Genomic DNA, 15782 nt, shown 5'->3' on the forward strand with positions numbered 1-15782 from the left:
GCAGCCTCCATATGTTCGGTCCAGCGCCCAAGAGGTACTCAATGTTTGGTGAGAATATAGTCACAATAATAATGACCATTGATCTTTTCACCATTCTATCAACATCTTAGTGTCTTATAACAGGAGCTTGTAAATACTTTTGGAACGAATAAGAGTAACATTAGGAATAATAATAAAAGTAGTTACATTTGTTCTGCTCCAAGTTCTACCCACAGTTCCTCAGTGAAAGAATTTACTAGTCAGTAAATATATGAATGAAAGAATAAATTAATTAGTAAATCGTTATTATATGAATGAATGAATGAATGAATGATTTGCACAAATATATTTTTTCCTCCCCTCCCCACGGACCTGGACAGCTATTATTTGAGTACCCAGTGTGGGGCATTGGGGACACAGACATAAACAGGACAAAATTTCTGCTCTACTGGGGCTGGTGTGCATGTGGGAGAGACAGAAGAGAAACAAGATGAATGGTTAAATGGGTAGATGGATGGAGATGGATGGATGGGTGGGTGTATGAATGGGTGGGGGGGTGAGTGGGTGGCTGGCTGGCTGGGTGGACGAATGGATGGGTGGGTGGACGAAGGAATGGTTGGTTGGTCTGGAGATTCCTCCCATCAGCCCTCCTGGGTGCAAAGGGAAAGGGAGGCGGGGCAGCTGTCCCCTTCGAAGCCCCGCCCTGCAGCAGCCTTCGCGTCGGCCAACAGCGCCGCTCACCTGGAGGCCTCCCCTTTAAGACGTTCTCACCTGGGCACTCACCTGCGCGCGGCCGCTTCCGCAGGAAGAAGGAAGCGGCGCCGCCGTCGCTTCTCGGCGCTCCCTCCCCGCCTCCCGGGTCCGCCAGCCGCCACCATGTCCGCCTCGGCTGTCTTCATCCTCGACGTCAAGGGCAAGGTGGGCCGGGCGCGGGGGATGCGGGTGGGGGGGAAGAACAGGTGAGGCTGCGCTCCCCTGGACCCAGGGGCGGCTCCTCCTCGCGGGCGGGGAGGCTCCAGAAAGCTCCGGGAGGGAACACCCCTCCCCCAATCCCTGGAAGTCCCGGGTCGAATCCCACCTCCACTGTTTACCAACCGCGCGCCGCGGGCAGGGGACTTTGCCTTTCTGAGCCTCAGTCTCCCTGTCCGTAAAAATGGGAATAACAGAGGTCCCCACCCAATAAGAATGTATGCCACTGGGTGGGTGTAAACTACTTATCACAAGAACCCTGCTGCAAACATGAGGAGTTCAGTCCACTGAAATTATTTCTATCACCATCTATTCCATCATCCACACGATTCATATTTGGGGAAGACAGCAGGGGCAGGAGACCCTCTTTCCCACTTGGGGCTGCCTTGTCCCTTTCTGAAGCCCCCTCTCATTTGCCTTTTCATTTCAAATCAATAAAAACGGTGGTGGTGAAAAGCTAAGGTGTTTGAGGACCAGCTCTGTGCCGTCATGGTTCTCACCCCTGGTCTAGACCAGCTCAGGAAGTAGGTACTGCTAATATCGAGTGCTTACTGTCTGCAAGACAGCAGCTATGTGGGTATCATCTCTCCCTCTCTTTCTTTCTAGAATCTTTCTTTTTTCTTGGCTTCCTTCCTTCCTCCCCACCCTTCCCTTCCCTTCCATGGGCCCCACCTCACCAGTTGGGTGCCTGTGAAGCCCTGGGCAGGAGTAGGAATTCCGGACCCAGGTGTCTTGGTTCAATTCCTGGTTTCCCCACCTGTTAGAGACATGGTTCACACCTCGGTGTCCCCATCCTTCACATGAAGACACATGAAGATGAAGCTGCTGCCTACCCGACAGGCTGTAGTGAGATCCAAATCAGTTAGCAAACATCCCGTCTTTAGTAGGACACAGCTGGTCCTCACTGAGGACTCTGGGACGTTTGCTGTTGTTCTCATGTACCCATTTTACAGAGGAGGAAACCGAGGCATAGAGCAGCAGAGTCTTGCCCCTGCCCGGCACCCAGGAAGTAGAGTCAGAACCAGGCACTCTGATGCCCCCGGATGAAGGGGCCCAGACCCCAGCGATGACCACGCCTTCTCTGCTCACCCTTAGCCCCTGATCAGTCGCAACTACAAGGGCGATATCGCCATGAGTGAGATAGAGCACTTCATGCCTCTGCTCTTGCAGCGGGAGGAGGAGGGCGCCCTGGCCCCACTGCTGAGCCATGGCCGGGTCCACTTCCTGTGGATCAAACACAGCAACCTCTACTGTATCCAGCCCCTAGCCGGGTTCCTGGAGGCCTGGGGTGGTGGCAGCTCAGGCCCGGAGACGGTGGGACTGAGGATAGAAGTTGCACAGCACATCAGCGGCTCGGGTTGGGGGTGGTGGACAGGGTGAGGTTTTAGGATCTGTGCCCCACTTGAGACCTCCAAAATGGCACCTTTTCCTTAACTTTGCTGCCCATAGTGGTGGCCACCACACTGAAGAACGCCAACGCCTCCCTCGTGTACTCCTTCCTCTACAAGACTGTTGAGGTAGGTTCTGGCTTCCCATTGGCTGGCTGGTCTGTCTGTCCAGCCGATTTGCCCTCCTCTTTCAGGATCCATCTCTCCTAGGAAGCTTTCTCCGACCTCCATCGAAGCGCATCTCTCTGTTCTCATTAGCTGCTAGGAGATCATCTCTCCCTGTAGGGCAAGGACCAAGGAGGTCTCCAAGACGGTGACTGCTCAAATCTGAGCCAGAGAAAACTGGGTTCCAATCCCAGCACCGCCCCCGCCCCAGCCGTGTGACCTTGAGCAAGTCACTTCTCCCCGTTTCTCTAAACTGGGAGTTAAAACAAGTCCTGCTTTGGGTTGTTGTACAAATTAGTCAAATTCATATTTATGAGTGCTTAAAACAGTGCTTTGTATACAGTAAGTGCTCAATAATGGTTTGGTATTATTGTTAGCATTAGTACTATTTTTAGAATCATATAATAATTTGAATGCTTGCTAGATGTCATTCTTGACTGAGAAGGTGCTCAGTAAATCCTTTTCAACTATGGTGAGCGCTGTGAATTGTGTAAGGCTGATGAATCAGACCTGTACCCCTGAAACAAATAATACATTATATATTAATTTAAAAATTTTAAAAAAAATACTTTTCAACAAATAGGGAATGTGTACTGATCTGTCCCCTGCAAGCAAAGAGGGGACACAGCTGTGCAGAAGACAGGCACAGTCCCTGCCTGTCCTGAGGAGTCCAGGGACCCGAAGGAAATGCAACAGGACATTATGAGACCCAGTGACTGGGGTGCTAGCCTCACCTTGACACTCAAGGGGGAGGAGGGGTGGTAGTGGCTTCACTGAGGAGGTGACATTTGAGCTGAGGCCTGAATGATAAGAAGGCCACTGTGAGAAGAATGTCCCAGGCAGAGGGGACAGCATATGCAAAGACTCTGAGGTGAGAACAGAGAGAAGGCCAGTGGGGCTGGAGCAGAATGAGGGATGGAGGGTTTTTCAAATGTCAGATGACTGGTAAGTTCTCTGCTGTGGTTATGCCTACACCTTCCCAGAGGCCCTGAATTTGGGGTCCCAAACCCCTAAAGCTCGTGGACTCCCTGAATTCTTAATGTCCCAGCACTGGTATACAGTAGGCACTCAGTAAGTGCCTGTTGGGTTGCTGGCTGGATGAGTGAGGCCCCAGCCACACCTCTGCTGGTGTCTGTTTCCCCGCACCCCCAGGTATTCTCTGAGTACTTCAAGGAGCTGGAGGAGGAGAGCATCCGAGACAACTTTGTCATCGTCTATGAGCTGCTGGATGAGCTCATGGACTTTGGCTTCCCACAGACCACGGACAGCAAGATCCTGCAGGAGTGAGTGGGCCACGGGGGCAGCCACAGGGGGAGCCGCTCATGGGAGGCAGTCAGGGAGGGTCCGGGAAGCGTCTCTGGGTCCAGCTGCTCATCGCCCCTGCCCTCCTGACAGGTACATCACGCAGCAGGGCAACAAGCTGGAGACTGGCAAATCACGGGTGCCGCCCACTGTCACCAACGCTGTGTCCTGGCGCTCCGAGGGCATCAAGTACAAGAAGAATGAGGTCTTCATCGATGTCATAGAGTCTGTCAACCTGCTGGTGAGCCCCCCCTCCTCTCCCCTACTCCTTCCACGGCCTGGGGGCAGCAGAGGAGGCCCTATGCTTGTTGCCCCCTGTATGTGCATCCTCAGGTCAATGCCAACGGCAGCGTCCTGCTGAGCGAGATCGTGGGCACCATCAAGCTCAAGGTGTTTCTGTCGGGAATGCCAGAGCTGCGGCTTGGCCTCAACGACCGTGTGCTCTTTGAGCTCACTGGCCGTAAGCATTTGGGGGGGCAGGGGCGCAGGGGCGCAGGGGCACGGGAGGGAGCCGACCCTACCCCATCCGGGGACCCAGAGAATTGCAGCCCGTTCTGAACTAAGCACTCGAGTGCCCTCTGCTGGTCATGGCCAGTGCAGTGGCTGCTGGTCATTGGTGCAAACAGTGCTTCGTTATTGGGTGCCTGGCACAAGTACAAGGGTAAAAAAGACAAATCACTGTCCTTGTGGAGCTGACATTCAAGTGGGAGTAGGAGGACGGAATCTCATCCTATTTAAAAACCTGACAACAAGAGCCAGATTCCCTGGATTCAGAGCCTAGCTCTGCCCCCCTGGCCAGCTGGGTTGACCCCAGGCAAGTTACTCATCCTCTCTGGGCCTCAGTTTCCTTACCTGTAAAATGGCAGGTAATGGCAAGTGGTAGGCGGTGAAGGCAGGGCTAGCGACCTGGGATAGGGTCTCTAGCCCAGGCCTCCAGGGTCACCCGCCGGCCCGCTCGGCTCCGAGTTTCAGGGAGCAAGAACAAGTCCGTGGAGCTGGAGGATGTGAAATTCCACCAGTGCGTGCGGCTCTCTCGCTTTGACAATGATCGCACCATCTCCTTCATCCCACCCGATGGCGACTTCGAGCTCATGTCTTACCGCCTCAGCACCCAGGTGAAGCAGGGTGAAGCAGGGTAAAGCCCCACTGCAGAGGGTGAGAGATGACCCCAGAACCTCCAAGAACTTCCTCTTCTGCTGTCTGCAGGTCAAGCCATTGATCTGGATTGAGTCCGTCATTGAGAAGTTCTCCCACAGTCGCGTGGAGATCATGGTTAAGGTAGGCCCAGGGGAACAGTTGAATCCAGTGCTTGATCTGCCCCTCCCCGCGATCACCCACCTAACCCCATCCTCCCATCCTCCCTGGCTCCTTATTCCCCTCCAGCCTCACTGGTCTCCTGGCTGGTTCTCAAACATGTCAGGCACGGTTCCCTGTAGGGGCTTTGCATTGGCTGTTCCTTCTACCTGGGCTGCTATTCCAGCAGCCATGCCCACAGCTTCGGCTCCTACCCTCTCCCACCCCCTTTGATTCCTGCTCTGCGGGCCATCCCATCTACTTCTCCCCTGCGTGATTTCTTTTCCCCAGTGTCAGGCACTTAGTAGGTTCTCAATAATGTCTAAATGATGGACAAAGTATTAGTTATTGATACTATGATTTTAATGGAGCTTCTACTTTGTAAGGGAACTAAGGGACAAGAAGGAAGAAATAAAAGATATGCTGTCCTCAAGGAGCTTGCAGGCCAGCTGGAGAGACAGACAAACCATCAGCAAATCCTGGGCAAAATAGATCCCTAATCTGCCCACTTCACCCTCCCTCCACTGCATCTGCCCTGGTCTCCCAGCTCCTGCCCTCGCCCCCCACCATCTGTTCCCTTAGAGGGCACCTGTGAGCACTTCATTCTGGCTGTGTCTCTCTTCTGCCTACAACCTTCCATGGCTCCCACTTCACTGAGAGTAAAAGCCAAAGTCCTGGCAGCCCACAAGACCCTGTGACAGTCTGCCCTGTCACCTCCCTATCTTTACCTCCCTCCACTGTCTCCCTCCCTCCCTCCATTCCAGCTATATTGGCTTCCTCTTTATTCACACCAAGCAAGGTGATACCTCAGGGCCTTTGCACTGGCTGTTCCCTTTGGATCATACTCCCTCCCTGCCCCAGATATCCACATGGCTCCTTCCCTCATCTCTTTCAGTTTTTTGCTAAATGTCACCTCCTCAGAGGCCTTTCCTAATTGCCCTATTTAAAATTGCAACCCCCCCCCCCCCATGGGGCACCTGGGTGGCTCAGTTGGTTAAACATCTGCCTTCAGGTCAGGTCATGATCCCAGGGTCTTGGGATCGAGCCCCGCATCAGACTCCCTGCTCAGTGGGGAGTCTGCTTCTCCCTCTCCCTCTACCCCTCCCCCCCAGCTCATGCTCTCTCTCACTCATTCTCTCTCAAATAAATAAATAAAATCTTTTTTTTTTAAGATTTTATTTATTTATTTGACAGAGAGAGACACAGCGAGAGAGGGAACACAAGCAGGGGGAGTGGGAGAGGGAGAAGCAGGCTCCACGCAGAGCAGGGAGCCCGATGCGGGGCTCGATCCCAGAACCCTGGGATCATGACCTGAGCCGAAGGCAGACGCTTAACAACTGAGCCACCCAGGCGCCCCAATAAATAAAATCTTTTTTTTTTTAAGATTTTATTTATTTATTTGAGAGAGAGAGAATGAGAGAGAGCACATGAGAGGGGGGAGGGTCAGAGGGAGAAGCAGACTCCCTGCTGAGCAGGGAGCCCGATGCGGGACTCGATCCAGGGACTCCAGGATCATGACCTGAGCTGAAGGCAGTCGCTTAACCAACTGAGCCACCCAGGCGCCCTAAAATCTTTAAAAAATACAAAATAAAATTGCAACCCCCTATCATTCCCCACCTCCCTCCTTGCTCTATTTTTCTCCTACGACTTAATACCAACTGACATGTTTTATTTACTTGCATATCAAATATACATATATACATGTAATATTTACGTGGTTTAAAGAAAGTACTCAGCATATTCACTTTATAATTTTGCCACCCACATTTTTTTAAAGATTTTTAATATTTTTTATTTTTATTTATTTTTTTAAAGATTTTTATTTATTTATTTGAAAGAGAGAGAATGAGAGACAGCACACATGAGAGGGGGGAGGGTCAGAGGGAGAAGCAGACTCCCTGCCGAGCAGGGAGCCCGATGCAGGACTCGATCCAGGGACTCCAGGATCATGACCTGAGCTGAAGGCAGTCGCTTAACCAACTGAGCCACCCAGGCGCCCCGATTTTTAACATTTTTTAAAAGATTTATTTATTTGACAGAGAGAGAGACAGCGAGAGAGGGAACACAAGCAGGGGGAATGGGAGAGGGAGAAGCAGGCTCTCCACTGAGCAGGGAGCCAGATGCGGGGCTCGATCCCAGGACCCTGGGATCATGATCAAGGCAGACGCTTAACGACTGAGCCACCCAGGCGCCCCTTAAGACTGATTTTTAAGTAGTCTCCACACCCATCCTGTGGCTCAAACTCACAATCCCAAGATCAAGAGTTGCACGCTCCACCAGCTTGAGCCAGCCAGGCGCCCTGCTGCCCACATTTTTAACCATAAATATTTTGTTCTGCTGGTTTCTGATTCTATCAGTGGACTGACTTGCTTTGGTTGTGTAAGATTGATTTGAACGTGAGTCCCAGGAGATTTAGCTTAGTGTATCCCTTTCTGTAGTTGTAGAATATTCCACCATGGGGATCTTTTCTGTTCCTTCTCTTGCATGGATTGTTCCAGTTCTTGGCTACTCTAGTTCTCATTGCCATGAACAGCTCTGTGCATGTCTCCCAGCATCCCAAACAAGAGCTTCTGCACAGCTTAGAGTGAGCCCTCTTTTACAGATGGGGAAGCTGAGGTTCAGAGGGATGCAGATGTCCCCCATCTAGGAAGGGAGGGGACCTACTTTGAACTTGGGTCTGCCTGGCTCGAGAGTCTGTGTTTTTAGATTTGACCTTGTTCCCTGGTCTCGGGGTGTCAGGGAAGCTGGATTGCGAGATGAGTGAACAGTCACCAGGGAGGGTCTTGATGCCCCTCAATATCCCCATCCCTGCAGGCAGGGAAGGGGAAGGGGCCATTAATGCTGGTGCTTCCCGGAAAGAATATCCCCTCTGGTTTACTTGGAGGTCCTCTGCCCCTGATTGCACCTCTCAAACATCCCTCCCCAAATTCATCATTAGTGGTAGTTATCATAATGCTAGCTACTGTACACAGAACACTTAAAATCCTTGTGTTCAAAGTTTGTCCCATGTCACGTGCTAATACAGATGATGTAACTTATTCATTTATCTGTAAGGAAGGCATGCGATGGTTGACAACACACGCTCAGTTCAAGTCCCTGCTGTGCTAGGTACCAGCTAATTGACTTGGACAAAGTGCCTCATTCTCCTCATCTGTAAGATGGACCTTAGGGATGGATCCTACTTTAGGGAATTAGTGAGAGGACCAAGTGGTTGGCTCGGGGCCTAGCACATGCTAGGGGCTCATTAAATGCCAGCTCTCAAATGAAAACTCCTCTGTGAGGGCACCATTAGCATTTTGGACCAGGCAAAGGTATAGGACACTTTGCAAAAGGAAGGTACTCACAGCCTCTGGAGTCTCCTGTGGGTGTGACCCCCAGCTCTGCCATGTGTTGGCCATGTGTCGCCAAGCAAATGCCTTAGCTTCCCTTCGTCTCCATCTTCTCATCTGTAAAATGGGCAGGCCGATCGTTCCCACTTCAGGATTGCAGAGGCTCTCCCCGAGGTTGTGCGGGGGATAGGGCTTGCTGAATATTTGTAGAATGCAGGAGGGAATTCTTCACGCCCCACACCCTCTCCCCTGACAGGCCAAGGGGCAGTTTAAGAAGCAGTCGGTGGCCAATGGCGTGGAGATATCTGTGCCCGTGCCCAGTGATGCCGACTCCCCAAGGTTCAAGACCAGTGTAGGCAGTGCCAAGTACATGCCAGAAAAGAATGTCATTATTTGGAGTATTAAGTCTTTCCCGGTGAGTACTGGGGTGGGTGTGGGATCTGAGGGACCTGCCCTTGTGGCTCGCGAGGAAGGCAGAGAACAAATCAGAGACCCATGTGTGTTTGCATATGGTTATCCTTTAGGGGTAATAAAGCTGGAAACCAGGTCAGCAGGGTGGTTAAGCTCCCCGCCTCCCAGGTCTTGAGGAAACCAGCCCTTGCCTCTCGCAGCTAGACAGCCTTAGGAAACCCACTTCCCTTCATGGAGCCTCTGTTTGCCCATCTGTGAAATAGACAGAATCACGTTACCCTCACCCTTGGGCTGCTGGAGGATTTGGTCAGTGCCTGCGAACGGGGTGGTGTGCGGGGTCCATCAGGGCCTGGGAAATGGGGAGATGGTCATTGACGCCCTCTGACCAGGCTTTTTAGTTAGAAGCTTCAGCTGTATCTTGGCCAGGAACCTTCACTTTCTGGTCTGAAATGGACAAAGAACAGAGCCTGCTCTGGGGGCTGCCCTGAGGATGGTCTGGGGCAGAGAGAGGCCTCTTGGTGTGTCTGATGCCCCCATGTGCCCTCAGGGGGGCAAGGAGTACCTGATGCGTGCCCACTTTGGCCTCCCCAGCGTGGAGAAGGAGGAGGTAGAGGGCCGGCCCCCCATTGGGGTCAAATTTGAGATCCCCTATTTCACCGTCTCCGGGATCCAGGTGAGTGTAGTGAGCACATGTCTTCTCTCCTTGGCCTCAGTGGGTTCCCCGTTTTCCTATATCTTGGCTCAGGTCACATCTGTTCCCTGGCCTGTGTCCCCCTCCAAACCACCCCGTGTCTATTCCCTTACACTGTGCCATCTCTTTCCCAGGGTCCTGGACTGCCTCCCTGCTCTCCTCCTCCCACTGCCCCTGCCACACCTTTTCCCCCACACGTGTCACCTCATCACTCCCAGACCGTGTCACCACATTCCCCCTGAGTTCCCTCACCACAGCCAGCCTCTCTGCCCAACCCGGGCCACCTCATTTCATCCCCTTTCAGGTCCGATACATGAAGATCATTGAGAAAAGCGGTTACCAGGCCCTGCCATGGGTTCGCTACATCACCCAAAGTGGTGGTAAGGCAGCCCGCTCCCTGGGACTCTGGGGTCAAGGAGATCCAAAAGATGGTCTCTGGGCTTTTTTTTTTTTTTTTTTTTTTGGTCTCTGGGCTTTGATGACACTCTGGCTCGGAGGGCACCAAAATCCAACAGGCCTGGCTTCAGTTTGCCCATCTTTAAAGTGGGGGCAGTTTCCAGCTCTAGGGTACTGATAGGGTTTGGACAAGGGACTGAACACAGCACCCCCATCTGTATCTGGAGACAAGCTTGTTGCTATGGTTACCTTCCCTGTGTTGAACCCCATTCTTAGCCTTGTTACATACCCATGGAGTTGGTCATGAGCACTGGGGTGGGAGATAAGTGCGGGAGGGGTCTTTCCCTCTGTTCCCTTTCCCCAGTTCTGAGATGGTCTCTGCTCATTGTTTCCCTGCAGATTATCAACTTCGTACCAGCTAGGAGAGAGAAGAGGTGGGGACTTGGACATGGGGCCTTCCCTCTTCCCAGGCTGGGACTGTAGACTTGGGAGGGAGGAAGATGGGGGATGTGTGAGGGAAGGCCCCTGACTTAGCAGTTTTTTGTTCCCAGCACCCAGCACCTGGCTTCCTCCCTGCCTTTCCCTCCACCCATAGGCTGGGGAGGAAGAGTTTCCCTACCTCCTGCCTCTGGGCTCCTCCCTCCTCCCAATTTTATATGAAGAAATAGAGGAGGGTCTTGAAGCCCCCTCATGAGTGCCTTCTTGCAGTGACCTGCCTTAGGGGTGTTGGGGCCCCTCCTTCTCAGCTGCTGAGCCCAGAGGCCATGCTGGCCCACCCTGAGTTTTAGGATGGTATTAAAAAGAATGAATCTAGCTGCTGTGTGTATTCTTGGCCAGGGACTGGGGATGCCGGGAACACCCGTGAAGTGCTGGGATGGGAGCGGGCAACGCAGATCCGTTTCTCAGGCCTGGGCATGGCACATCTAGGGCCGTGCAGTTTCCCCCCTCGCTCCTTGGGCTCCCTGTTTGACGATCTTCAGTTTCCCTTGTAGCAGCCAGAGGGCGCCTCTTAACTTCTAAGTCCCGTCGTGGCTCTCAGCACCCTCCCACGGTTCCCTTGTGAAAAGTAAAAAGTGCTCACTGCAGTCCACAAGCCCGATCTGCGATACCTCTCCCTCCACTTGACCTGTCCTCACCTCCTCCCACTCTCCCCCTCTAGTCCTCATGCTTCCTGTGCACAACAGGTGCTCCCACCTCGGCCATTGCATCTGTAATGCCTGTCACCTGGCATGCTTTCCCCCAGATATTCACCTGGCTTCTTCCCTCACCGTCAGGTCACAAACGTCACCTCCTCCGGGAGGCCCTCCCTGACCTATTTCTTTTCTTTTTTTTTTTTTAAAGGTTTCTTTTTTTCTTTTATTATTATTTTTTTAAAGATTTTATTTATTCATTTGAGACACAGAGATACAGAGAGAGAGAGCATGAGCAGGGGGAGAGGCAGAGGGAGAGGGAGAAGCAGGCTTCCCGCTGAGCAGGGAGCCTGATGCGGGGCTCGATCCCAGGACCCTGGGATCATGACCTGAGCCGAAGGCAGACGCTTAGCCATCTGAGCCACCCAGGCGCCCCAAAGGTTTCTTTTTTTTTAAAGATTTTATTTATTTATTTGACAGAGACAGAGACAGCGAGAGCAGGAACACAAGCAGGGGGAGTGGGAGAGGGAGAAGCAGGCTTCCCGCTGAGCAGGGAGCCTGATGTGGGACTCGATCCCAGGACTCTGGGATCATGACCTGAGCCGAAGGCAGCCGCTTAACGACTGAGCCACCCAGGCGCCCTCCCCGACCTATTTCAACGGCCTTCCTTTCCCAAGAGACTATCACTTACTAGTTTTATCACCTCCATAGCGTTTACCCCTCTGAAAAGATTTATTTTTTTTTTAAAGATTTTATTTGGGCGCCTGGGTGGCTCGGTTGGTTGGGCGACTGCCTTCGGCTCGAATCATGAATCCTGGAGTCCCTGGATCGAGTCCCGCATCGGGCTCCCTACTCGGCGGGGAGTCTGCTTCTCCCTCTGACCCTCCCCCCTCTCATGTGCTCTCTCTCATTCTCTCTCTCTCAGATAAATAAATAAAATCTTTTAAAAATTTTATTTATTTATTTATTTGACAGAAAGACAGCGAGAGAGGGGACACAAGCAGAGGGAGAACCGGACTCCCTGCTGAGCAAGGAGCCCAATGTGGGACTCCATCCCAGGACTCTGGGATCATGACCTGAGCCAAAGGCAGACGCTTAACGACTGAGTGACCCAGGCGCCCGTGAAAAGATTTAATTACTGTCTTCTCCCGACATAAATGGTGGGGGTCCTGCAGCGGGAACCACCTGGCTGGCTCGCTCTCCAGTTGCGCGCCTAGTACACAGAGGATGCTCAGTAAACGCTCGAGGGCAGGCATCTGTAAGTGCCTCCTCCGACCTCGACTCTCGCCTCCCAGGCTCGATCACGTGGCGGCTGCAGCTCGCAGCGTGTTTCGTCCTCGCCGTGGCATTTGCTGTGCCAGGTTTGGTTCAATCTGAGTCAGAACGTGATTCCCTCTCACCCACCCCATTTCCCCGTTTATTTTCTTGACGGTGCTTAACGCTATCTAAAATTATGTAGATGCCTGAATGCGCGCTCCCCAGCGCCGGGACAGGTTCCAGCACACAGCGGGCGAGTGAATGAAACAAAGCGCTCTGCACATACTAAGAGCTAATAAATGCTTATCGCGTGACTGAATGGTGAAACTCCGGCCTGGACTGCCCCAGCCCTGCCTCCCTTCCTCCCAGAGGTGCCGACCGCCCGGGGCATACCGCGCTACCCTGCCCCTGACCTTTCTCCCGCGGGTCAGTTAAACCGGCTCCCTTTCCCGCCCGCCTGGCGAGTTTGAAAACCGAAAACCCCGCCATTGCCGGCGGTCCACCGGTCGCCGCGGCTCGGCCAATCAGGAGCGGCACCGCCCAGCCGGAGCGTAAAACTCCCCCGGCGACGCGTGGTCATTGGCCGCGCTGGCCGCGTGGGCGGGGCGCCGCCGGGTCGCGCGCCGGGCAATGCGGCTGGGCGACAGTGTAGCGAGTTCATAAGAAAACAAATCCGCAGCGTTCGGGGCGGGGCCTCAAGCGCGCTGGCACCGCCCCCTGACGGCCAGCTTGGCAGCGGCGGCGACGCCGCCTCAGACCAGACGTCGAGGAGGAGGGAGGGTGAGTTGGGGGGAGACCCGGCCCCCAAGGGGCGGGCGCCGGGCCGGGCCGTGCGGGCGGCGGAGGGTTGGGCCGGGCTGCCAGCCCCTGGGGACCCGCTGGCCGACAGGGGGAGGAGCCCGCCGGGAGGGCCGGGGTCGCGCCCGAGAGCCGACTGGTGAGCCGCGCTGGGAGCCTCGCCCGGGCCAGGTGCGCCTCGGAGGGGATCTGCGGGCCGGCTTCGGTGGCTTTCCCCGCACTGACGGCGCCGGGGTGGGGCGGGGGGCTTTGCAGGCTGCCGGTGTCGACATGCTGCTGGAGGAGGTCCGCGCCGGCGACCGGCTAAGCGGGGCCGCGGCCCGAGGCGACGTGCAGGAGGTGCGCCGCCTTCTGCACCGCGAGCTGGTGCACCCCGACGCCCTGAACCGCTTCGGCAAGACGGCGCTGCAGGTGAGGCCCCGCGGGCGCGGAGCGAGGGCGGGGCTAGGACCCCAGACCCTTTCCCTTACGTTTCCTGGGTCGCGATGGGGTGGCTGACTGGGGGTCCCGTCCTTTTTCCCTGGGCCGATGTTGCTCCCTGATGTCCCTTTTCGTGGGTGGGTGGTGGATGGGGTTAGGTTGGGGGAGGGGAGGACTTTCCATCTTCTCTGGAGGATTTCTTATTCTCTGGGTGCGGAGGATTCAGTTTCCCTGGGGAGGTTCTTATTCCGTGGTGTGAGTTCAGCTTTTTGGATACTGGTTTCATAGGGATGGCTCTTGTTTCTTGGAGCTTCTGGGGGGGGGGGGGCCAATCACTGGAAGGAAGGATTCATGTTTCCAGGGGGTCCCCATTTTCTGGAGGATTCTCTGAGAGGTACCCAGTTACTTGGGGGAGATCTCCATTCCTGGATTTGTTTGTTCCCCCAGATGCCTGGTATATTAAGGGAAGTCCTAATGGGGGCACAGTTACACATTGCACGGGTCTCCTTATTCCACGGGGGGGGGGGCATTTTACAAGGGAACCCCATTTCTTAAGGCGGTCAGGTACACTGGGGATCATCCCCACTATATGGGAGGAGTTATTAATTGGAGAAGGGATTTCAAATTCCCTGGGCATCTCCTTTCCCTTCAGTCGGCTGTCAAGTTCTTTGGGGGCATTTTTCATTCTATGAGGCCTATTTCCTGGGGGGTTCCATATTTCCTAATGATTTCCCCTATGGGATGGGGCGTGTCTCTGCTTCCTTGGGGAGGGTCTTAGGTTCCTTGAAAGTTTCCGTGGAGGCTATTCCCTAGACGATTGTCTTATCCTTAGGGGGTGACCAGCTTTTTGGGGGTCCCTCTTCCTAGGAGATGTCTTTCTCTGGGGTATCCAACAGCTGTCTGAGAGCTTGTGTTCCCTGGGTTTTCCCCATTCTTTAGAAGACCTCTAGTGTTCCCTGTTCTTGAATGACCCCTCTCTTCACTGACTCCCTTTTCCTGGAACCTCTCCCTTGAGGACCTCTTACCCTCTGCCCCCACACAGGTCATGATGTTCGGCAGCCCCACCATTGCGTTGGAGCTCCTCAAGCAAGGTGCCAGCCCCAATGTCCAGGACACCACCGGCACTACTCCAGCCCACGATGCAGCACGCACTGGATTCCTGGACACCCTGAAGGTTTTGGTAGAGCATGGTGCTGATGTCAACGCGCCTGATGGCACTGGGGCGCTCCCCATCCATCTGGCAGTGCGAGAGGGCCACACGGCTGTGGTCAGATTCCTGGCTACAGAGTCTGATCTCCATCACAGGGATGCCAGGGGGCTCACACCCCTGGAGCTGGCGCAGAGGATAGGGGCTCAGGATCTCATGGACATACTGCAGAGGCACACGGTAGTACTGCTGTGACCTGGGGCCACCCACTCCAGCAACCGGACCCAGCAGGGTTCTGTGTCAAAAGAGGAGGGAAGAAACACTTTCTCCCCTCACTTCTGCCCACTGTCGAAAGGGGAGGGGCACCAGTTTGTGGCTTGTTGGTGTTGATTTGCGGGGTGTGTGTGTTTGAGGGACATTTCTCATTTGTTTTTCTCACCCCTTTTGATGTGTTGGGTGGAGAAGGGCTCCTGCAGGCAACAGCCATCTAAACGGTTCAGTTTTCTCTGCGCCTCGGATTGCTGGGGCTGCAGACGCCCAAGGGCAGAGCGTTTAAAGCCCCAGCCCCAGAGTGAGGTCATCACTTCCAGGGCTCCTGGAACCTGGCGACCTTGGCTGGCTGTACCCAGAGAGAGACCTCAAGTGTGCACACTGCTTTCAGGCATGGGGGAGGGGGGAGAGTTTCAAATCAATAAAAGGATAGTATGAGTTCATTCATATTTTGTTGGAAGCTTGTTTTCCAGTCTCTTGTACAGCGTTAAAAAAAAGAGATTCTATTTATTAAGCTTTGTGGAAAAAAATTGTTGTGTGATAACTTAATGTTTTTACCCATTAAATTAAGACTTGTGCATGATCACAGAGCTGGTGGCTTCTGATTTTTGAGTCTGCGATGGAGAGCCGCGCGTCCAGGATGTTTGTGGGGGGTGGGAAGGGGGTCGCAGATCGTGGGTGCTTTGGGGGAGGGGAGAGAGTGGTAATTCCCAGGGTGCCAGAGGTGAGTGAGCTGGGTGGGGCAGCGGTTTACGCTGTCGGAACGGAAGGGAGGCAGGAAACCGCGAGTGGAGAAAGGGCCCCCAGATGTCAGCTGGGTGCCGGGAGCCCCGGGCG

At 54.1% G+C, this 15782-nt stretch overlaps 2 protein-coding genes across 4 annotated transcripts; both read left to right on the forward strand.

The window, feature by feature from the left end:
- Window positions 1-763: 763 nt before the first annotated feature.
- On the forward strand, window positions 764-10424 carry AP1M2 (adaptor related protein complex 1 subunit mu 2). Of its 3 annotated transcripts, none has more exons than XM_044917984.1 (12): window positions 764-897; window positions 2044-2200; window positions 2398-2465; window positions 3654-3784; window positions 3897-4044; window positions 4092-4263; window positions 4776-4918; window positions 5010-5081; window positions 8682-8840; window positions 9384-9509; window positions 9832-9907; window positions 10323-10424. In XM_044917984.1, the coding sequence occupies exons 1-12, from the start codon at window positions 856-858 to the stop codon at window positions 10343-10345; spliced, it is 1317 nt and encodes a 438-aa protein (XP_044773919.1). In that variant the 5' UTR covers window positions 764-855; the 3' UTR covers window positions 10346-10424. The 3 variants fall into 3 exon arrangements, with proteins under 3 accessions (XP_044773919.1, XP_021560766.1, XP_021560767.1); XM_021705091.2 differs by having other exon boundaries at window positions 4137-4263; window positions 4770-4918; XM_021705092.2 differs by having other exon boundaries at window positions 4137-4263.
- Window positions 10425-13011: 2587 nt separating this feature from the next.
- On the forward strand, window positions 13012-15528 carry CDKN2D (cyclin dependent kinase inhibitor 2D). The gene is made up of 3 exons (XM_021705353.1): window positions 13012-13090; window positions 13364-13519; window positions 14571-15528. The coding sequence occupies exons 2-3, from the start codon at window positions 13379-13381 to the stop codon at window positions 14928-14930; spliced, it is 501 nt and encodes a 166-aa protein (XP_021561028.1). The 5' UTR covers window positions 13012-13090; window positions 13364-13378; the 3' UTR covers window positions 14931-15528.
- The last annotated feature ends 254 nt before the right edge of the window (window positions 15529-15782 follow it).

This window comes from Neomonachus schauinslandi, chromosome 1 (genome assembly GCF_002201575.2).
Source record: "Neomonachus schauinslandi chromosome 1, ASM220157v2, whole genome shotgun sequence".
Taxonomy (NCBI): Eukaryota; Metazoa; Chordata; class Mammalia; order Carnivora; family Phocidae; genus Neomonachus; species Neomonachus schauinslandi.